This window comes from Trichechus manatus, unplaced genomic scaffold (genome assembly GCF_000243295.1).
Source record: "Trichechus manatus latirostris isolate Lorelei unplaced genomic scaffold, TriManLat1.0 scaffold00031, whole genome shotgun sequence".
Lineage (NCBI taxonomy): Eukaryota > Metazoa > Chordata > Mammalia > Sirenia > Trichechidae > Trichechus > Trichechus manatus.
In genome coordinates, this window is record NW_004443967.1 from 1,140,280 (window position 1) to 1,163,225 (window position 22,946).

General features: G+C 47.0%; 1 protein-coding gene across 1 annotated transcript; it reads left to right on the forward strand.

Moving 5' to 3' along the window:
- Nucleotides 1-1,507: 1,507 nt before the first annotated feature.
- Nucleotides 1,508-15,099, forward strand: DUSP5 (dual specificity phosphatase 5). The gene is made up of 4 exons (XM_004374949.2): nt 1,508-2,071; nt 6,492-6,640; nt 10,906-11,125; nt 14,120-15,099. Exons 1-4 carry the CDS (start codon nt 1,693-1,695, stop codon nt 14,524-14,526), a joined length of 1,155 nt encoding a protein of 384 aa, XP_004375006.1. The 5' UTR covers nt 1,508-1,692; the 3' UTR covers nt 14,527-15,099.
- The last annotated feature ends 7,847 nt before the right edge of the window (nt 15,100-22,946 follow it).

Genomic DNA, 22,946 nt, shown 5'->3' on the forward strand with positions numbered 1-22,946 from the left:
TTGAGTCGATTCCCATAGCGAGCCCATGTGGGAAAACTGCCCCACAGGGTTTTCTTGGCTGTAATCTTTATGGAAGCAGATCGCCAGGTCTTTCTCCCGAGGAGCCCCTGGGTAGGTTCAAGCTGCCAACCTTTCAGTTATCAGTACAGCGCTTAACTGTTTGTGCCACCAGGGTAAGGGCAGTGCCTTTGAATGCATCTGTCACCCAGAGGCAATGTCAGTCATTATGGTGTCCTGTTTGATTATATTTGACTTCAGAATTTCATTTTTGCTGCTTTTTAAAAGCGTTTTCCCTGTGTCAGCTGTAAACAAGCCCCTCCCTAGGGGAGGCATCAAGCAACACACACTCTAAGACTAACAATAAAATGGTTGGCTGTGAATTTGGGGTCTTGGACATGTTTCCATTTCCCCATCTCCCCATAGCTAGCAAAGCCTTGGTACAAGGCTGACCCTCAGTAACTATTTGCTGAATGGGTGAATGATGTCCAGTTCCCCGAGAGTACGGGTGGGAGGCCTGAAGCCCCTGGGGCCAGCCAGGGGCAGCCAGCCTGGGATTATACTTGATATACAGATAATCCCCCAAATCCAAAAGCCACCTGGACAGCAGTTGGCTAGACTGGGCTCCACTGGGCTACTGACGACTCCACAAGTTTTCCAGGGACCAGAAAAGAGCCCCTCAAAAATCAATTCATTCTAATTATTATTGGAGAGTGAGGGTAGAATCCATTTGGGGAGATTAATTTCTGCCTCTTCTCCTCTCAGCCTTGTTGTTATTGTTGAGAATATACACAGCAAAACATACACCAATTCAACCATTTCTGCATGTACAATTCAGTGACATTGATTACATTCTTTGAGTTGTGCAACCATTCTCACCCTCAACTATTTTTTAGCAAATTTTATTATGTAAAATTTCAAAAATACAGAAAAGAGGAGAAAGTCTAAATGAACTCACAAGTACCTATCACCTAACGGCAACAATTACCAACAAATCCCAGACACTGGCTCATTTGACGCGTAAAGGTTTCGGGGAAGATCAGAATCCGTTTCCGATTCCATCTCGGTGCACACTCCTGTTCCCTTTCCCGTGCCTAGCGCGGGGCCTGCTACGTCCCCGGCAGGTTCTCCACCAACGCCCCTTAAACTGAAAGCCCGACTGTACGGCGCCGGCCCTACTTCCTCCGCTGCCTCCTCCGCTTCCCGCACGGCGTGGGTCACCTCGGCGCCATGGTGGGCCCGACCCCCCCGACCTGCAATGCCGGTGATGCGCGAGTGAGTCCCTCCGCGCAACGCCGCCAGCAGCCAGAGTGGGCGCTTCCACTTCCTCTTCTTCGCGCTGACTAAGGCGCCGCCCAGCGTGCCCCGCTCCCCGGGGTGGGAGGTGGAAGCCCTGCCCTGGGGGCGTGGCCACAACCCGAAGGGGCGGGGAAATACCCATATTTGGCCTTATATGGGCAGCCACGTCACAGGTCGCACATTCATTCACATAAAACGCAGCGTCGCCGGCGGAATCCCCGGCTTCTGGGGCGGCTAGTGGCCGAGCCGGGTGGAAAACGCGTGGGGTAGGAAAGAAGAGCTGAGCGGCCGCTCCTGCGCCGGACTCCGTCGGCCGACCGCAGTTCCTCGCCAGCGGGCACCCTGACTGTGGGCACCTGCGCGGGGAGCGGCGCCGAGCCGCTGGGCGGCGGCGGCATGAAGGTCACGTCGCTCGACGGGCGTCAGCTGCGCAAAATGCTCCGCAAGGAGGCGGCGGCGCGCTGCGTGGTGCTCGATTGCCGGCCTTACCTGGCCTTCGTTGCCTCGAGTGTGCGCGGCTCGCTCAACGTCAACCTCAACTCGGTGGTGCTGCGGCGGGCCCGCGGGGGCGCGGTGCCGGCGCGCTACGTGTTGCCCGACGAGGCAGCGCGCGCTCGGCTGCTGCAGGAGGGCGGCGGCGGCGTGGCAGCGGTGGTCGTGCTCGACCAGGGCAGTCGCCACTGGCAGAAGCTGCGCGAGGAGAGTGCCGCCCGCGTCGTGCTCACCTCGCTGCTCGCCTGCCTGCCCGCCGGCCCGCGGGTCTACTTCCTCAAAGGTGAGCGCATCGGGGGCCGCCGGTCCCCTGACTCCCCCGCCTATCCTTTATCCCCTAGCCGGGACATGGAACGTGGGCGCTGAGGTCCCCTCCCTGCTCTGAGCACCTTGCTAGACCCTGTGAAAGTCTCCACTTGACTGTGACTGCACACCGGGGCTTGACGTGCGCTTAGTGAGGGCACAGCAAATGTCAGCGCCCGGAGCTGCCACCCCCCCCCCCGCCCACTTTCCTCGAAAGCTCTCGGCCGCCTGTCCGGCGGACTGGGTGGGGGTGGCTGTGCAGCGGGGGGCGCTGCTGCTTAGCAGTTTGAGGGCCATCGGCTCGTGCGCGGGCAGCGTTTCCCCGCGCGGGCTCCTCAGGTCTTGCTGGCCCAGGGCTCGGAGCCTTGCTGATAGATCTGTTGGAATCAGCGGGTCGCGACCCCCCAGGAGCTTGGCGCCGTGGTGTCCCCCTTCCTTCCCGCCTGGGCAATTACTGTACGTTACGCGGTGTCTTCTCCAGACCCCTCTTGCCTTTTTGACCCTGGCGAGTCCCTCCCCCTTCCTTTCCATTTCCATTTTATTGCTTTTTATTGTTTTCCTCCTGCCTTCTCTACTCCCCTCCCCGGCCTTTCTGGAGCTCAGTTCGGAGCTGACAGCCTTCCCAGCCTTTTCATATCCTCCCTCTCACGCCCTGGGAACATTTCGGAGACCGGGGTCCTGAGGTGGAGTGGGGGCTCCTGCTGTTTGCCCAGCATGGGAGGCCTAGGCGCGCCGGTGAGTCAGGACCTGAGAGAGGAGCCGCCGGAGGCGGGTGGTGGTGGAGGGGATTATGTGGCCTTTGAGACCCCAAAAGCTGCGCAGCAGGTCGTCGCGACGTGAGCATTGACGGCCTGTCCGTTTCACCTGCTGGGGAGATAATTCAGGCTTCCGGTGGTGGGTGGGTGATTGACTCTCAAACTCGAGAGCTTTGATTTCTGGGTCACTTCCTATGATTGCACCCTCCACATATTTGAGCCCTTTGTAACCTCGAATGTATGGAGTGCAGAGATGACGGCTCAGACTGGAGGCACCCCAAGGTGCGTCTAGCCCTGGTGCGGACTCGTTGGAATCTGACAGTGATGGAGAACAGAGCAGGTTGGAGGAATAACCCTTGCCCGTCATGTGGTTCAGAACTCAGGTGCAGTGAACTGGAGAGTTGGGGCCCTGTTTTAAAGCCATGCAATCTGGGGAATTTCACACAGTCCAGGCCAGGAGATTCCAGAGGCACGTGGGCAGCTCCCACCTCCATTAGCACCTCTTGCTGACTGTCTGTCCCCTGGTGATTCCTGTTAAGAAGATGTTAATCTTCCTTCTCCCTGCAGCCTCGGCCCCCAGGGGATGAATGAGTGGTCTTCTCTGGGCTCTGCAGAGGTTTCACACAGGGCTCCTGATTTCTTTCTCTTCCTGATGTGGTTTTTGTCTCCTGTTCTTAGTGAGTACAGGAAAAGCTTCCACCTCCTCAGGCAGCTTGAAAGATGTGTTCCAGGAAACTCCTCCTAGTCCTACATGTGCTCTGCACCCCTCTCCAGGGGGGCCGTGCTGACAGTTTAGAAGTTATTACCACAGGAAGCAGGCAGTTCTGTAGCCTGGCAGCTCAGAAGAAGTATGTTTAAAGTGTTGTTTTTTTTTAATGAAGTAAAAAATGTGAACAGCACAAAAAGCTGTACAATAAAAAGTGGATGTTTCACACACCTTAGACCCCACTCCCTGTAGATAAATAGATTTTCCCTGAATATCTTTAAAAAAATGGGACAATTTCCTATATTCCCTGTTCCTGCCTCTTTCACCCGACTAGATCTTGGAAACCCTCCATATCGGAACATACATGTTCGTTTCACTTTTTTAACCAATCCCTCATGATGGCCATCAGGTTGCTTCCAGTCGCATTGTTTGCAGCAGTGTGGCAGAGGATATCCTTGTCCATATGCTTTTGCCTGTGCATCTGCTGTCTTTCAGTAAAATCATGAGAATTACAGGGTCAAAGATTATGTGCATTTCCAATTTCGCTGGAAATTGCTTGATACCAACCCTTGTAATGCTATAAAACTTTTAAATGGTTGCCAGTTTTTTTTTTTTCCTTTACCTAACTTATGTCCAGATACAATTTCAGATTTTAAGCTGGTGGCATCTCAGATCTTGAGACCATCCATGCCTTTTGCTGTTCTATTCATTCTTCCCCCCACAAAAAAAAAAAAAAACTCAGTAAAATCAGAGAGCGCTGACCAAATAAAGTTGTCAGTACGTATCTGTATATAGCGTCCACGCACTGTCTCCGCCCCCCCACCCCCCGCCGCGCAGTGCAGTGGTGATTGAAAGCAGAATCACTCTGAAGAGAACTGAAGCAGCCGTAAGAATCACCGTGGCTCTTACAACACAAGTGAGGCACGAGAGAGGAATGTTCTGTCTTTCCACGCCTCTGATGGGAGTATGTGAAAGACAGAGACCAGCTAATCTGTAGGACTCCTCCTGACCCCAGCTAGCCGAGGCAGGGTCCTGTTTATCTGTCCTTGTCTACATGAGACTCCTTGTCTGCCTGCATATTTTGTCAACAGGCAGGCAGGCTCCAGCTCACACCCGCACCACCCGTCTGTCCTCCTGACAGCCAACTCTTAAGTGGTCTATTTAGAGCCAAGAAATGGGGTGGCCTGAAGGCTTCTCATTCCCAAGCCTCATCCTGAAGTTGGGGACAGCCTGGGCCACTCTTACTTCAGATTCCACTCCAATCCCTCGGTTTGTCTCTTGGAACCCAAAAGGTAGAGGCCCAGGCACGAGAAGCAACTAGGTGGTTATAACTAGGGATACCTCTTCCAAGGAGGAAGCTGTGTGTCAGAGTAGGTCTGGCATTCTCCCTGCCTCCGAGGAAGGAAGGGGGTCAAGGGTTTATTGGGGGGCAGGGAAGCTAGGCCGCTCACACCTCCACCACCTCCCCACCACCCTCATCTGGCCTGGCCTCCTGTCACCATGAGGGGGGAGAACCAGAAGCTTGTCCGGGAAGGCACAGTGGGTGACTTGCTGAAGTGACCACAGGGGAGATTTGGCTGTACTAAACGGGGGCGGGGGCAGTTCAGAGAGCTGAGAGGGAGCCATGATGGCAAGATGACTCATTCTAGGAATTGGCTGCAGCTTCTGAGAGGAAGCTAGTGACTGCCCTGTAATTCATTAACCATTTGTCCGCTACAGGGGTTTAAAAAAGCCAAAGTGTTCCACTGAGGGGTTGTCACAACACCAGAAAGCAAAAGAAAGCGGGGGCTTTGGGGAAAATACATGCTCTCAGAATTCATATTTAATTGATGATTTGACGTTAAGTGAATTCTCTGGACCAGAAAAAGATAGGTGCCCTAGGAAGTGCGTTAGAGTGCTTTGGGTTGGAAGCAAAGGGATTCCCAAACCAGGGTGGCCTGTTTACCCAGCAGCCCTTGACATTCCAAGGGTTCTGATGGTCTTTAACTTGGTGGTTCTTTTCCCACTGAGTGGAATGGGCCCTGAGAGGGCTTATTTATATATGCAAGTTTCTCTGACTTGGGCAGAGAATAGTTTTTACCTTAAGTGATACGTTTGAAGAGAAGTTTAGAATAATGTTACAAATTTTTAGAGTCATACTTACTGGTAGTTGACTTATTGAATTATGGTGTCCGGGGAGAAAGGTTAGAAGGGGAGGATAAGAAAGGAGAAGTGGTCATCAAGGAGCAAGAGACAGGTTTTGCTTATGAGGGCTGAGAATTAATTCAGAAATCCTCATTCTTCCAGTTTGCTTTGGAAGGTAATTAACTAGACTGATTTCTCTGAATTGGACCTATTGAAAGGATGGTTAGCAGTATTCTTAGCACCTTGGGGATGAGAAGGGGCAAGGCTGTTTTATTGCCCTGGGTTTTAACCTCATATTAGCCCTTGTTCCCTTCTGAATGGAGGCGTTCTAACTATAGTCCTGCCTAGAGCTGAGAGGCTGGTTGAAGAAATGGACCAGTTCGGTAGTCTCTTTCTTTTCACAAATTAATGAAATGCTGCCTAATCACACCTTCATTTTAAGTAAACAAGAGAGAAAATAGCTTTTGTCTTCTGGAGGGATTTAGTTAATATTTGCCAGATGTCACATATTTCCTTTCACAGTTTAAGCTGCTTCTGGTAGACACAAAAAGTTAATCATTGCCTCTCTGAACTATAGCTTTTTAGGTGGGTGTGTGAGAGTGTGTGTGTGTGTGTGTGTGTGTGTGTGTGTGTGTGTTTAGAGAGCCATTTCTTCTCTGTTGGTTGGTTTTGCTCAATTTTTTTATGTCACCAGAATCTATATTAGCTTCATATTTTTGACTGTTCCACAGTGTTGATTAATTATGAGTGTTTCCTAACAGCTTGAGAAATCAGTGCTTACATCTGTCTCACATTTTTTTTTTGTGTGTGTGTAGGGGGATATGAGACCTTCTATTCGGAATATCCAGAGTGTTGTGTGGATGTAAAGCCCATTTCACAAGAGAAGATCGAAAGCGAGAGAGCCGTCCTCAACCAGTGTGGGAGAACAGTGCTCAACCTCAGCTACAGGCCAGCTTATGACCAGGTACATCTCCATCCTCCCTGGCTCTTCTCTCCCTGCTCAGCAATAGTGGTTAGTTCTTGGTGGCCCAGGGTGTTGGCAGAATCCTCTAATTTTAGAGAACCTGTGTTGCTTGCCAACTTGAGTTTCCATCCAAGAGTAAATGGGCTTCCTTCCAGCAAACAAGCTGACAAGCGCAAACGAGCCACAGGATGCTTGACAGCTTCTGGAGAAAAGGGGAAGTGAATGACACATTAGTATTAGCTGGCTTGGAAGGTTCAGAGAAGCGTCAGAATATTGGTTTAGGTTTCCCTGAAGACATTTCAGAGCCGACTTTCATCCTTCCTGTGTTGATCTCTTTTGTAATTGTTCATAGTCTGCAGTTTCTGTAAACCAACCTAGTACCTGTCAAGGCGTGTCTCTTTGGTATTTTTAACTGCAACAGAGGGGGAGGGGGAGGGGGACAATCTGCTGTTTGGATGGCTAATCTAAGGGTTTCTGAAGCTTATGATTCCATAAATTCTAGAATGAGGAGATCAAGAAACACTGTAGGTTTTCATGTTTCTGTATACATGTGTGTGCCTTTTTTCCCTCTTCAAAAAATTGTGCTTTGTGACAACTCATTAAAGAAAGAGTACGGTGGAAAAGCTCAGTGGTCAGGGGGTTACTTAGCATGATACCGGAAGATGAGGAAAAGGCAGGTGAGAACTCAGATGTGGCAGAAACTGGAAATCAAAACCAATCTTCCCATGTTACAGGGGAAAAAACTGTTGGTTGCAAAGAGCACCCTCCCCCGCAGCTGGCTCATGGCAGCCCCAGGCCCAGAACCCCCTTCTCTTAACTCCCTGGCGGGGTTCTTTTCAGAACTTTCTTCTCTTTTCCACGTGGCCCTCTTTCTGAAGAAGCACCTGACTTCATGGAAGGAGCTTTTTGAACTTTTCCCACAAGACAAGAAAATACCCAAATCATAAGAAAGAAGACATCTAGATGCTGCCTAAAATACCAGCTATCTCCCATGAGCAAAACTCTGCCCCTGGGAATGAGCTTACAAATAAAGCCCTGTGCCTTTTCTTGAATGGAACCCTTGGTCAGGAAGCCTATTACCTCAGCAAAGTGCCAGAGTTATTATTTTATTTGTTTTCCTTTATTAAATATAAATATACACACAGTCTATGATGAACCCTGGGCTTTCAAGCCATGGGCATCTGGCCTAGTTAGATTTCTGTTTTTGTTTGTTTGGTTGGTTGATTGTGTTTTTCCCCCATTTCTCCGAAAGTGAAAGATAAACAGGAATTGGCAGTGTGCTGTGAAAGCGTGGTAGACCTTTGGCCAAATGAGGGTTGGGGAGGCCCTGATGTGTCTTGACGATTCATCTGGGGAAATCCCTGGTGCTATTTCTTAGAAGCGCTTCTGCACCAAGAAAAGCCAAACAAGGTCTCATCAACCTTTGGGTTTCTGAGGCCTTTGGTTTGTTCCTCTTAAGTCTAAACATGAGATTCAGAAAAGGGAAGAAACATGGTTTCAGGGTGTGTTGGGCTAAGCTACAGACGAAACTGAATAGGCTCCCAGGCCTGATGCGTCATTATTTTCCAGGCACTCAGGAGAGGGAGAGGTCTTGAGTCAACTGTCCACTTTGTTCCATTGAGGGTGAGGCTGTGGGTGCCCATTGGTGGGGACCCACGGCTGGTCAGTGACTGAGTGAACCTGGACTTGGGTCTCCTTACCTCTTTCCGAAGAACTTTCCACTAACTCTGCTGGAAACTAACTAGTGGTTTCTGGTTCCTAACTAGTGGGGAGCTGCACCCCAGGGAGGGGGTCCAGCTCAGGCCAGGCCTATACCTGCTGGGATTGACTAGCTCGGTATCTGCCCTGTGTCTTCCCTAGGGAGAGAAGCCATATCTGTGTATTTGTTCTTCAGCTTTTGCATGATAATGGCAACTATATAAAGTACCGGGCTTTAATGCATCCATTATCCCATTTATTCCTTGCAATTATCCCAGTAGGGTAGGTATTATTATCTCCATTTTACAGATAAAGATTCAGAGGTTAAAGAAGCTGCCCCCAAGGACATAACAGCTAGTAAGTCTGGAGCTGGGACTTGACCTAGAGCTGCTCTTCCTGATGCCCAAGCCCAGGTTCTTAACCACTAGACCACATTGCCACCCAGGAAGGCTGCTTTCTATAGGTGAACATTTGGGGAGTTGTAAGGGAGGGGATGCAAGTGGAAGTTTTATCTCGAAGAAGAGAGGAAGGGAGGGAATTCCTTCCATCCTGTTTTTACTTAAAACACTTGCTTTCCCATAATGATCACTACTTTGAAATGACATGCTAAGCAGTCAGAGTTGGGTTTGAATCCCAGCTCTACCACTGACTAACTCAGACTCAGGTGAGTTGTTTAATCTCTCTGAGCCTCAAGTTCCCCATCTGTAAAATGAGGATAATGTTACCTGCCTCATAGATTTGTTGTGAAATTGGTACTATGTAGATACATCTAAAGTGTTAAGCCCAGCCATGACCCATTGCCGTTGGGTTGATTCCGACTCATAACAACCCTGTAGGACAGAGCAGAACCGCCCAATAGGGTTTCCCAAGGCTGTTATCTTTATGGAAGCAGACTGCTGCATCTTTCTCCTGAGGAGTAGCTGGTGTGTTTGAACCGCTGACCTTTCGGTTAGCAGCTTACCACTGTGCCACCAGGGGTCCTTAAGCCTAGCCATAAACAAACAAGAAAAAAACCCCATTGCCGTTGAGTTGATTCTGAATCATAGCAACCCTATAGGACAGAGTAGAACTGCCTCATAGGGTTTCCAAGGAGCGGCTGGTGGATTCGAACTGCGGACCTTTGGGTTAGCAGCCAAGCTCTTAACCACTGTGTCACCAGGGCTCCAAGCCCAGCCATAGTAGGCATTAATAAAAATACCAGTTGTTATTATTACCCTATTTAAATCCTCTAGAACTTTCTTCTAAGTGGCTAAACTGGCCTTTGCTTAAATCCTTGTTCTCCAGAAAGAGAAAGTGAGCAACACATGCGCGGTCAAGTGAAAACTGCCTGCTGCTGCCCCTCATGACACCCTGCCGCAATCATGGGTCTGGCAGACGACCCTTGAGTTTCCACTCCACTCTTATTCCAGGAGAGGAAATGGAAACTCAGGATGTGGACGGATGGAACAGGAAGGGCTCCCAAAGAGACAGCAACTGTCCCCAGCCCAGTATTTTCCTCTAAATCTCCAGGGACTTCCATTGTCCAACCATCACTGGCTTCTCTTACCACCTTAGAACTCTGTAAATACTAGGACTACAAAAGTCCAGCTAGCCAGCAGTTCTTTTTAGCTTCACCTCAGGGTACATGTGTATCTCGTTAACTAGAAAACTGGTGTGTGGGTGGCCTCCCAAAAGCATCTCTCTCCAGGACCCTAAGCCCCATATGAAGACCGTCAGGGATGGGGGAAGCCCCTCTGTCTAAAAACTTCACTTTATCTGAGGATTCTGGGTAAACAGTGGTTATTTTCAATTTTAAGAAACATCCATTTTGGAAAGAAGGAGGTGTATTTTAACATCTCTGAAATCTGAATACATCTTAGGATCAAGTGTTTTAGGATTGATGATGTTGTTGTTGTGTGCCATTGAGTCAATTCAAACTCCTAGGGACCCTGTAGGACAGAGTAGAACTGCCCCATAGGGTTTTCTAGGCTATAATCTTTACAGGAGCACATCACCAGGTCTTTCTCCTGTGGAGAGGCTGAGGGGTTCGAACTGCCAACCTTTCGGTTAGCAGCCAAGTGCTTAATCATTGACCATCAGGGCTCCTTGCTTGATGATATACCATATATAAAATGTCAGAGCTGGAAGATGTCATTTTGCAGATAATGAAACCGAGCCTGCCTGAGGTTTGAGGATTTGCGCTGTCCTCTCAGGGCAGCTAGAACTTCAACGTGGTCTCTCAATTCTTCCCTTCACGCCGCTGCCTCTCATCCTTGTTAGCCCAGGAAGGCTGCTGGCATTTCCTACCTCTGTGACATGTGCAAGAAAATGAAAAGCTCTGCTGTGTGGGTTTTGCTGTCACTGAGTAATAGCAGGGAACCTGGGAAGACAGCAGTAATGTAGAGAAGAGAGTTCATCAGGAATGGAGGCTCCATCCACACTCTTGGTTGAATTGCCCTGCCTCTACCTGGAAACCAGAAAGGGAACCTCCCACATTCAAAAACAAATAGGTCAGAGTTGTTTTTTTTCCTCTCCCAAATGAGTAAGCTAATCCAATATTTCCTGATGTCCTTTGCCCTTGCTTACAGGGTAGCCCAGTTGAAATACTTCCCTTTCTCTACCTTGGAAGTGCCTACCACGCATCCAAGTGCGAGTTCCTTGCCAACCTGCACATCACGGCTTTGCTGAATGTCTCACGGCGGACCTCTGAGGCCTGCACAACCCACCTACACTACAAATGGATCCCCGTGGAAGACAGCCACACAGCTGACATTAGCTCCCACTTTCAAGAAGCAATAGACTTCATTGGTAGGTCCAGCCAGTCCCTCTCTGTTATTTTGGGAGCCTCCTAGGGGCATGTGTTCTTGGATTTTGATTTACTGATGGGGGCTACCTTCACCAAGAAGAAAAGTGTCTTGTCTACCCAACTACCAAGAGTTGGAGCCAAGATGGGCCACAGCCACTGAAAAGGCAGAGGGGAGGATTTAAGTTGCTATTAATAGACATTTTAATTTGCAAGATAAATGAATTAATATACTTCTATGGCAATACTCACTGCCACTTTTGTTATTGTTTCTAGCTGGGCGGGAGCGGAGAATGTATCCACACATAAGGCTCCACGTGAGAGAAGCGGGGAGGTAGGGGAAAGAACCTCCCTAGCTGTGTCTACGCAGGTTGAGATATTTTTAAAAGCAAACAGAAGGATTGAGAGAGCACTACTTACGCACTGAGCCCCAAGAGCCCAGCAGCTTTCCACGGTTTTTGGCAAACAGCTTGGGGGCAATTTGTTTTGCGATTTCAGCTAATTTTGGAATAAAGATAGCACTTGACTCAAGCTCCATGCTTTACGCACAGGAAAGTTGGCATGTTTTGCATCCTCTGCATTCCTGTGAGGCAGTTGTGATTTAGTCCCTTGGACGAGCCTGAAAGCCAAGGTCTTGACCTCTGGCCCCTCAGCCTGGAAAGGGCTTTGGGCCTTAGGCTTCCTGTGCTGTCCTCCCTTTCCCGCATCCCTCCCCTCCAGGGCCCCAGGCTGACATTTTTCTATCTCAAATTTGCTAGCACCACTCCCCAACCTTGTGGGCACGCCTCCCTTTCCAGGGTCATCTTTCTCTTTGTCTTCAACACGCTTGGTTGTTGAAACCAGACATGATTTTCCTGTGTCTTGTTCTGAGGGATGTTGGAGGGGAAAAGGCAGGTGCTAGGCCCAGCTATAATTACTGAGTGCAGGTAGCAATTAAAGGGCCCCCCCACTTCAGCCACGTGGTGGGCACTCTCTGCTCATCACGCACAATTTCTGCTCCACGGGAAACCCTGAGGAGAAACTCACCAGAGGCCAAAGGCAGAGCCTGTGGTCCCATCCCCTGAGCCTCTGGGCTGAGATGATTCCTTTGGAGCCTCTTAGAGACTGCCAAAAGAATGGGTTCAGGATGGGAAACTTTGACTTGTCTCCTTGTCCCTGGGAAGGCCTTGCCCTTCTCAGCTGGTTATTTAATTACCTAGATAGCTACTTAATGAGGTCATTAAACTCACCCCCATCCATCTCTCAGAACCCTCCCTCCCCATCTTGTGTGTGTCTGCAGGTCTGTGTTTGTGTACACAACCACCCAAACCCACAGTGTTTTAAAAGCACAGGATGCATTTTCCCAGACTCTGTCCAGCTGATGGAGGCCAGGATGAGTGTCTCGGTGGGCAGTGTGCTGAGCCATGCCTGGCCGTCTCCCGAGGGACGTAGCATAGGGAAAGCAAGCCCTTGAGGTTTAGAGTGGGTTCTAGAAGCAGTGTAGACTAGGCCCTTTTCTTTCTTGGATGTGACACTAGGGCAATTAGAAGTTAGACTATAAAGGAGGGCAACACAGGAGTGAAGGAGAATAGGAGCCACAACCCTGTAGTCCTAGGGACCTGGGGGTCTCCCCTTTGAACTACTTGTAAGGCCTTTTTTCTTGAGCCAGAGACTGAATTGAGGGCGCCTCTAATGAACTGCCCTGGGATGTCCTTTGGGGTCTTAGTTCAAAAGGGGAAACTCCAGGGTTCCTCTCTGACCCCTCAGAAATTATATCTTTTAGATCTCGCAGATGCGTTTGCAAACTTCTGGAACTTGGGAGGAGGGGAGGGACTGATTTTCTTCCCCTCTTTGAAATCTTATATATTTTTGCATGCTGTGGCCTTTGCTAGTGCCAGCTACACCTAGCTTCCTGTGATGTAATTGTTTCTTATCAGCAAGAGAGGGAATTGGAAAGACTCTATGTTTTTTGTGGTTTTGATTTGATAGGTGTATGTTTAACCTTTTACCTTTTCCCATTTTTAAAATAACAGTCTGTCCTCAGGAGTTGTAGCTTTTTGGGGTGCGGAGGGTGGGAAGGGCAGGAAAGGAGAGCATCCTTCCCCCTCTTTTGTCATATGGAACCTAAAGAATGCTAACTGGTGGTGGTCGCTTAATAGCAATGACTCCCATTGTTGTGCAAGATGTAGTTTGCAAAAGCCATTTATATCCTTCATCTAGTAAGCTTCCCTTAGCCAGGGCTGTAATTAGAGGCTGTGCGCTGTTTATTGTATGTTTGGTGGTGGGAACCCTGGGAGCTGAGCCAAGCATCATCCTGCCCTGGTACAGCCAGACTGGGTGTCCAGAGAGGCTGGAAGGCCTCAGCCAGCACAGGGGCCAAGTCATCACCATTAGAATCAGATGCTGAGAGGAGGAATGACTGACTGCTCCAGCCAGTCTTTGAACCTGGGACCCTCTCCTCAGAAAAATGTGCATACCCTTTTCAAAGATTTCCTGATGCCCTCTTAAAACCTATTCCTGGAACCCAAGTTAAGATGATATCCCGAGAAAGTCTAGGTCTAGCGCCTCCAGTGGCAGAAGCGGTAACTGCAAGCATCCTTGAGAACTGAGAAGCAGCTCTAAGGATTATAAAAAAAGCCAAACCAAACCTGTTGCCGTCAAGTCGATTCTGACTCATAGCGACCCTATAGGACAGAGTAGAACTGCCCCATAGGGTTTCCAAGGAGCAGCTGGTGAATTCGAACTGTTGACCTTTTGGTTAGCAGCCAACCTCTTAACTACTGTACCACCAAGACTCTGTAAGGATTATAAAGGTTCTCAATAGGAATAGACTTCAGTAGAACTTCAAAATCTCTGTCCTTCCCAGTGGTGGTTAAAGACTGGACTAGTAGTAAGATCACAGTTCTTAAGCAGGCAAAATGGTTTGATACCTAGTTTCTTTAATGCATAATTCTTGTGTCTTGGCATTGCCTTTGGATTCCAAGCCCAGCTCAATTCCTGCCCTCTTTTCTTCCTTCCAGACTGTGTTAGGGAAAAGGGAGGCAAGGTCCTGGTCCACTGTGAGGCTGGGATCTCCCGCTCACCCACCATCTGCATGGCTTACCTCATGAAGACCAAGCATTTCCGCCTGAAGGAGGCCTTCGATTACGTCAAGCAAAGGAGGAGTGTGATCTCACCCAACTTTGGCTTCATGGGTCAACTCCTGCAGTATGAATCTGAAATCCTGCCTTCCATGCCCACCCCCCAGACTCCCTCCTGCCAAGGGGAGGTGGCAGGCTCTTCATTTCTAGACCATTTGCAGACATTAAGCTCTGACGTGCAGGGCTCCTACTGTACATTTCCTACCTCAGTGCTGGCACAAGTGCCCACCCACTCGACGGTCTCAGAGCTCAGAAGGAGCCCAGTGGCCACAGCCACATCCTACTAAATCCAGGACGGGGAGCCAGCCCAGCCCCAAGAGCAACTGTGATTCTGATTTTTAAACTTGCGGACATTTTATACCTGTGCAATACTGAAGACCTCACTCTGTCACACTGTCCCAGTGGGGTAGTGAGGGGTCACCAGTTGCAAATGGACTTCAGACTGACCTTGGGGATAGGCTCTTGGGACCGAAGGAAGGCCAAGCCATTATGCGAGCACAGCGTGTGCTGACTACTGTACTTCCAGACCCCCTGCCCTCTCAGGACTGCTCAGTCCTTGCACCTCAACATTCGCCTTTTCATTTCAAGCGTAAGGCAATAAATACCTGCAGCAACGTGGGAGAACGCAGTTGCTGGACCAGGAGGAAAGGCAGTTACAAGCCAATTCATTTTGAAGGAAGCACAATTTCCACCTTATTGTTTGAACTTTGGCAGTCTCAGTGTCTGTCTCTGTTGCTTCAGGGCATAAGCTGATCACCATCTAGTCAGGAAAGTAACCCCACTGGGTTTGTAGGTCTACGGGTATGAACCATCCCAATAGGAATGTTGCTTTCCTATTGAGGTGCTTCCCTAAGCTCACTTGAAATAGAATCCCTTGGGCACAGACCATGTTTGAACCTGCATATGTTTTGGGGATTCCTTTTTGAGTCCACTGGAGGCAGTTGGTTGAAGTAGCAAGACACTGACTCTTTGAGGTGTCTTTTTCACTGTGGGTTCTTCCCTGACCTTGGACTTTGGTATGACTCTTATTCATACTTGAACCTTTCTCATTGCACCTCTTCTCCAAGCCCCTCTTGTGTCATTTGAAAACTACTCCAGACCATAGACCAAAAATCATCCCTCTGTGGTGGTAGCAGTGGGTGCCAGGAAAACAAGGAAGCCCACTCTGTATTACGGTCAGTGGCGTTGAAAACTGTCGTTTCCCCGGCTTGCTGTCCTTACGTGTGTGTGTGTCTGTCTCTTGTGACACTTGTTTTCTTCCCTGCCCCTGGGGATTGTCTTCAAGCTGTTGACTTCTGGGGTTTGCAGATTTTGCAATGTGGTACTACTCCTTTTTTGTCTGTAGGTTATTTCTCCAGGGGAAAAGGCAATAATTTCCTAAAACCCAAGTGAATGTGAAGAAAAGCGGTATGTTACTGGTTGTTGTTGTTGTTTTTTATAGTGCAAAATAAAAGTTATGAAAGGAAAAATGTACCTCTCCTTTGTCTGGAGTGAACTGGGATAAGATAAGAGTGCCTTGGGGGTGGGGGCCTAGCCTGCCTCACTGGGTTTTATTTCAAATAAACTCTAAGGTGGTGGTAGTGGGGTACACACATACAGGTGTGAGGCTGTGTGTCTGCTCATGATTCAGTGACCTTATCAATACAGAATGTCATCTGCCTGCCGTGGGCCCTTCACGCCATGACCCCAGGCAAATAGTTCCACCTGGTCCTTGGATTCCTCATCTGTGAACTGAGTGAACTGTGTTAGATAATCCTGAAAGTCCATTGAAGCTCGAGGCCCTTGAGTCCAGCAACCTGAGTGCCAACCTTGTGACCAGTCTCCTCCCCCGTGTCTAACACAAGGCAGACATTCAGAAAACGTTGAATAAGTGGCCAAAGGGATGGAGAAGTAAACTAGATGAAGGTTCAGCTTAATTCTTCCAGATAATTCCCTCAGGAGTTCCTAGGTAAATCCCTCAATGAGTGGGTTTAAGTCTGAGGCTGAATCAACTTGCCTTCTGAGTAATTTCCACTGCATTGGTGGAGGGCGGAATGAAGGGGCATTATCAGCTTCTTCCCATGGCTGGCCCTACTTCTGCTCCTGCCTAACTCTTGGGGCCTCTGTCCTCAGGGGGTGTGGATGATTGGCTGGACTTGTGCTGCCCCAATCAGCCCGGTGCCTAATACAGGGGAGGTTCCAACCATACCCTTTAATCCAAGGGTCCAAAGAGGCCTCCGACTCCCCCAACAGGCACCATGTCAGCAAACAGCAAGATGGCAACAGAACTCAGGGTAGTCCAGCTCTTTATAAATATCTCAGAGGCTTTGCTTGAGGCCTTACTTTCCACTCTCCTTTCTCCGATTCACCCTGCACGGTTTCCTTGGAAAGCCCACAGATGAGAAAGCCATCCTGACTGGGGAGGTCATATTTTCCCTAGTCCACTCCCCTTGTCCACATAATCCAAGCAAGGGATTCCAGGGGAAGAAAGTGGACAGGGAATAAGAAGTCCTGGGTTCTAGTCCTTACCCTGGTGCTGGAGGTCCGTCTCCCGTTTCACATCTCTGAGCCTCTGATAACCGTTGGAGTGTGTCCTGGAAGCCTGCCCATTGTGCAGGCCTGTCCAGGTGCTGGAGGGGCCTCAAGCAGGGAGAGCAGGCAGGGAGTGGGAAGCTGGATGCAGGCTGGGGTGATGTGCTAACCTGCATCCCATTTGCTGACATTTGCTTTATTGCATTAAAGTCTTTCTCCGAAGGGTGAGTAAGTCCTCTAAATCAGGCATATGAGGATTGCTCATAAGCTGGTGAGTCACTGGAGGGTAAGCCAAGTGAAGCCCCACAGCTGGGGATAGCTCTGTAACTTTCCCTATATTTAATAGTCTCCTCATCAATTGCACCTCCATTTTTGCCAAGACCAACTTCACATTGACCTCCAGGACCAGGTGGAAATTCAAGCTGGCTGTCCAGTTCCTTCATCCTTGGGCTTTAAGGAACACCTCTGTTGGTCTCCAGCATCTTCTCAGATAGAGGCGTGTCTGGGAGAGTAGAGATGTTGGTTCTCCCTGATTCTGTTTCCTTGCTGACCTGGTGCCACAATTTTGATAGTAGCCAAATGCCTGAGAAAGGACCAGGGCTCAATAAGAACTCACTACTTTTTGCATTCCAGTGGAGGTGAGGTGGAGGGGCAAGACTGATAGAATATTCATTATTCACAAAAAGTTAACAAATAGGAGTTACTACTTAGAGGGCACAGAATTTCTGTTTGAGGTGAAGAAAACATTTTGGAAATAGATAATGGTGACAGTTGCACAACATTGTGAATGTAATTAATGCCACTGAATTCTTAAAAATGGTTAAAACGGAAAATTTAATGTAATATACATTTTACAAAAAAGAAAAAATATTAAAAAAAAAAAAAAGGCAATGAACAATGTAAGAATGCCTAAGGGATGAGTCAAGGCAGGATTCAGAATGCTTGAGCAGGTAATGCACCCAATCAGTTTCTGCCCAGTTCAGAGATCTGTCTAGCTTAGACTCTCTTGTAGGGCAGTCTCAGCTGGAAGGAGCAGTGATCCTGCCAAGTTGCCATGGAAAGTGCTTAATGCCTACAGATTGAGTGTTCAATAAGAAGGACACAATAAAACTCAAACCTCCCCCCTTGTCCCATCTCTGGTGAGCACCCTAAGGTGATAAATTATGGTATCTAAATTTTAAGTGCTGACTTATTTGTAGTAGCAGATCAAATCTCCCCCATTCACTTATAAAGTTTACAGAAACCAATATGCCACCAGGTGGAGGGCTTAAAGTAGACCCTTGAGATTGGACTGGACTGTGGGACATAAAGTTATACTCATGAGGAGTGTGCCTCTTAGCTCAAGTAGGTGCAAGAGACTAAACGGGCAGCTTCTGTCTGGAGGTGAGATGGGAAGGCAGAGGGGGTTAAGAGCTGGCTGAATGGACATGGGGAATCAGTGGTGGAAAGGAGGAGTGTGCTGTCACAGTATGGGGAGAGCAATTAGGGTCACAACAATGTATGTATAAATTTTTGTACGGGAGACTAAATTGAAATGTAAACTTCATTTAAACTACAACAATAAACAAAAATAAAATAAGACCCTTGAAGCTTCTGTACATTTGTCATTCTGGGCTTTCCCAGAAGCCAGGTGAAAATGTGTGCTTATGAGGAACAAACCTCCCAGATAGTGAAGCCTCAAATATATTGTTATGATAGGAAGATGAAAAACAAATTGTTTCCAATTGGCAAGGAAAGAACAATGGACTTAGAATCAGGAAGCATGGCTTCTGATACCAGACCCTGGGGAGCCTCATTCTTGGGACCTTAAAGGGGAGCTGTAAGTGTAGAGTAAGGGTTTAAGGGTGAAAGTTATGGGATGAGTGGGACACTGAGAACAAATCCTCTAATCTCCCAGAGCCTGCCAGGCTGGAAGTAACTTCAAAAAGTCATGTAGTTCCATTTCATGCCTCAGAAGAACCACCCCCAAACTAGCCCAGAATTACCTGTTTTTTATAGAAAAGCAGGGGAGGGAGATGACAATTTCAAAGTTCTGAGCACTTACTATGGGCAGGTCCCATGCTGGGTGCTTTGTATGTGTTCTCTCATTTAATATCTACAAGAAGCCTGCAAAATGGATATTGTTAGCCCTGTTTTACAGGTGAGAAAACTGAGAGGTCACATGCTTCACCCAACGTTACACAACTAGAGCCTTCCAATGTCAGAGCCACAACACCCAACTCACATTGGATTCCAAAGGTCTTACTCTTTCCGATACACAGCACTGGTTCCCAGAAAAGGAAATTCAAAAGCTTCTCAGTTATATGTCTCCATGTCTACTCCCTTAAATATGGTTATTCTTTGGAGTAGGATTTCAAGTGATCTCATTATAAAAGTTCATTAACTTTACAAAGCCTTCTTTTCCAACACTATTGCATTTAGATCCGGGAACTGAATTTCAAATGGGTTATGGACAAGATGGTGTGTACACAGATGATGTCAAACAGGGCAGTGAAAGGATCAGAGACTATGTTATATGAAGAAGAGTCAGAAGAGGTGGTGATGTTTGTCCTAGAGAAAAGATTCAATGAATTGTCTAAAAGAGGTTGTATAGAGTAGTGTTTAGGAACTCAAGAGCTGGAGCTTCATAAACTCAAGTTTAAATTCTGGCTCAGCCACTTACTAGCTGTATGGACATGGACAATTATTTCATCTAAGTTTCAAATTTTTTATACATAAAATGAGTATGCTAATTGAATCTACTGTGTGGGTACAATTTTGAAAAGTAAATGTGATGAGGAATAATAAATGTGATAAGTCCTCAACGAGTGGTGGTTGTGATTGTTAATTACAGCAGTCACAGTAATGGGTTGGGGCTAGGGTTGGGCAAGCAGAAGTGGGATTTCTATTGGTATGGCTGCTGTGGAGAGGATTCAGGCCTCAGGGCCTTTGCACATATCCCTCCCTCTACGTGGAAGGCTCATCCCTTCCCTTCTTCATCCTGCTAATTTATGGATCTCCTTTGGATCTCACTCGTGACTTCTCTTCTTCAGGGAAGCCTGCTCAGATTTCACGCTTCCATGTTAAATGCTTCCATGTTAAATTCCATGTTAAAAGAACATTTCAAGATCTATCCTGAAGTACAACGCTGTCAGTGATAGGATAATATCCATACCCCTACAAGGAAGACCAATTAATACAACTATTATTCAAATTTACACACCAACCATGTAACAGTTACAGCCAGCTATGTACAGGAGTCTGTACATAGGCCAAAGATGAAGAAATTGAAGACTTACCAGCTTCTGCAGTCTGAAATTGATCGAATATGCAATCAGGATGCATTGATAATTATTGGTGATTGGAATGTGAAAGTTGGAAACAAGAAGGATCGGTAGTTGGAAAATATGGACCTGGTGATAAAAATGATACCAGAGATCTCATGATAGAATTTTGCAAGACCAGCGAGTTCTTCATTGCAAATAACTTTTTTCAACAACATAAACAGCGACAACACATATGGACCTCACCAGATGGAATACACAGGAATCAAATCGACTACAATTGTGGAAAGAGACGATGGAAAAGCTCAAAATCATCAGCCAGAACAAGGCCAGGGGCCAACTGCGGAACAGACCATCAATTGCTCATATGCCAGTTCAAGTTGAAACTGAAGAAAATTAGGACAAGTCCATGAGAGCCAAAGTACAACCTTAAGTATATCCCACCTGAATTTAGAGACGATCTCAAGAATAGATTTGACGTGTTGAACTCTAATGACTGAAGACCAGACGAGTTGTGGAGTGACATCAAGGACATCGTACATAAAGAAAGCAAGAGGTCATTAAAAAGATAGGAAAGAAAGAAAAGACCAAAGACTCTAAAACTTGTTCTTGAACATCGAGTAGCTAAAGCAAAAGGAAGATATGATGAAGTAAAAGAACTGAACAGAAGATTTCAAAGGGTGGCTTGAGAAGACAAAGTAAAGTATTATAATGAAATGTGCAAAGAGCTGGAGATAGAAAACCAAAAGGGAAGAACACACTTGGCATTTCTCAAGCTGAAAGAACTGAAGAAAAAATTCAAGCCTCAAGTTGCAACAGTGAAGGATTCTATGGGGAAAATATTAAACGATGCACGAAGCATCAAAAGAAGATGGAAGGCATACACAGAGTCATTATACCAAAAAGAATTGGTTGGCGTTCAACCATTTCAAGAGGTACAATATGATCAGGAACCAATGGTACTGAAGGAAGAAGTCCAAGCTGCACTGAAGACATTGGTGAAAAAACAAGGCTCCAGGAATTGACGGAGTATCAATTGAGATGTTTCAACAAACGGATGCCCCGCTGTAAGTGCTTACTCGTCTATGCCAAGAAATTTGGAAGACAGCTACGTGGCCAACCAACTGGAAGAGATCCATATTTATGCCTATTCCCAAGAAAGGTGATCCAACTGAATGTGAAAATTATTGAATATCACACACGAGTCAAATTTTGCTGAAGATCATTCAAAAGCGGCTGCAGCAGTATATTGACGGGGAACTGCCAGAAATTCAGGCTGGATTCAGAAGAGGACGTAGAACCAAGGATATTATGGCTGATGCCGGATGGATCCTAGCTGAAAGCAGAGAATACCAGAAAGATGTTTACCTGTGTTTTATTGACTATGCAAAGGCATTCGACTGTATGGATCATAACAAATTATGGATAACATTGCGAAGAACGGGAATTTCAGAACACTTAATTGTGCCCATGAGGAGCCTGTACATAGATCAAGAGGCAGTTGTTCAGACAGAACAAGGGGATACTGCACGGTTTAAAGTCAGGAAAGGTGTGTGTCAGGGTTGTATCCTTTCACCATAGCTATTCAATCTGTATGCTGAGCAAATGATCCGAGAAGCTGGACTATATGAGGAAGAGTGCAGCATCAGGATTGGAGGAAGACTCATTAACAACCTGCGTTATGCAGATGACACAACCTTGTTTGCTGAAAGTGAAGAAGCCTTGAAGCACTTACTGATGAAGATCAAAGACCACAGCCTTCAGTATGGGTTACACCTCAACATAAAGAAAACAAAAATCCTCACAACTGGACCAATAAGCAACATCATGATAAATGGAGAAAAGATTGAAGTTGTCAAGGATTTCATTTTACTTGGATCCACAGTCAACACCCATGGAAGCAGCAGTCAAGAAATCAAAAGATGCAGTGCACTGGGCAAATCTACTGCAAAATACCTCTTTAAAGTGTTGAAAAGCAAGGATGTCACCTAGAAGACTAAGGTGCACCTGACTCAAGCCATGGTATTTTCAATCTCATCATATATAGGTGAAAGCTAGATAATGAATAAAGAAGACCAAAGAAGAATTGACGCCTTTGAATTGTGGTGTTGGTGAAGAATATTGAATATGCCACGGACTGCCCAAAGAACGAACAGAACTGTCTTGGAAGAAGTACAACCAGAATACTCCTTATAAGCAAGGATGGCAAGACTACATCTTAGACGCTTTGGATATGTTGACAGGAGGGATCAGTCCCTGGAGAAGGACATCATGGTTGGTAAAGTAGAGGGTCAGTGAAAAACAGACCCTCAATGAGATGGATTGACATGGTGGCTGGAACAATGGGCTCAAGCATAACAACGATTGTGAGCATGGTGCACGACTGGGTAGTGTTCCGTTCTGTGGTACATAGGGTCGCTATGAGTTGGAACCAACTCGACAGCACCTAACAACAACAACATGTTAAATGCCCTTGTGGTAACTATGCCTATCTCCAGAGCACTATCACAATAGGAATTAAATAATGATGCTTGTTATTTTTTAAAATCAATTTTATTAAGGTATAATTTGCATACAATAGAATTCACCCATTTTAAGTTTACAGTTAAATGAGTTTTGGCAAATGTATACAAATAGTCCCTGATTTATGATGGAATTCCAATCCAATGACTCTGTTGTAAATCAGTGCTGAGGTAAGTTGAATACTTTTTTTTTTTAAATTTTCATTATTATTGCCTCTTATTATCAGTATCTTCATAAATCCTATCTTTGAAGCTTTACAAGTGAATGTCTGAGAATGATAGCATCAGCAAATTACAGGCGGCAACATTGTAAGTAGTACATGTTACTAACCATGAGATGTACAAAAAAATACAGATGGTCCTAAGTGCAGTTTGTTGTAACCTGAATATGCCCATAAGTCAGGGACTACT

Bases quoted from the DNA above. Each gene is read 5' to 3' on its own strand.
- DUSP5 (XM_004374949.2), top strand. From the start codon at position 1,693: ATGAAGGTCACGTCGCTCGACGGGCGTCAGCTGCGCAAAATGCTCCGC. The intron at 2,072-6,491 runs GTGAGCGCATCG...GTGTGTGTGTAG, and splicing joins GCGGGTCTACTTCCTCAAAG to GGGGATATGAGACCTTCTAT. The intron at 6,641-10,905 runs GTACATCTCCAT...CCTTGCTTACAG, and splicing joins ACAGGCCAGCTTATGACCAG to GGTAGCCCAGTTGAAATACT.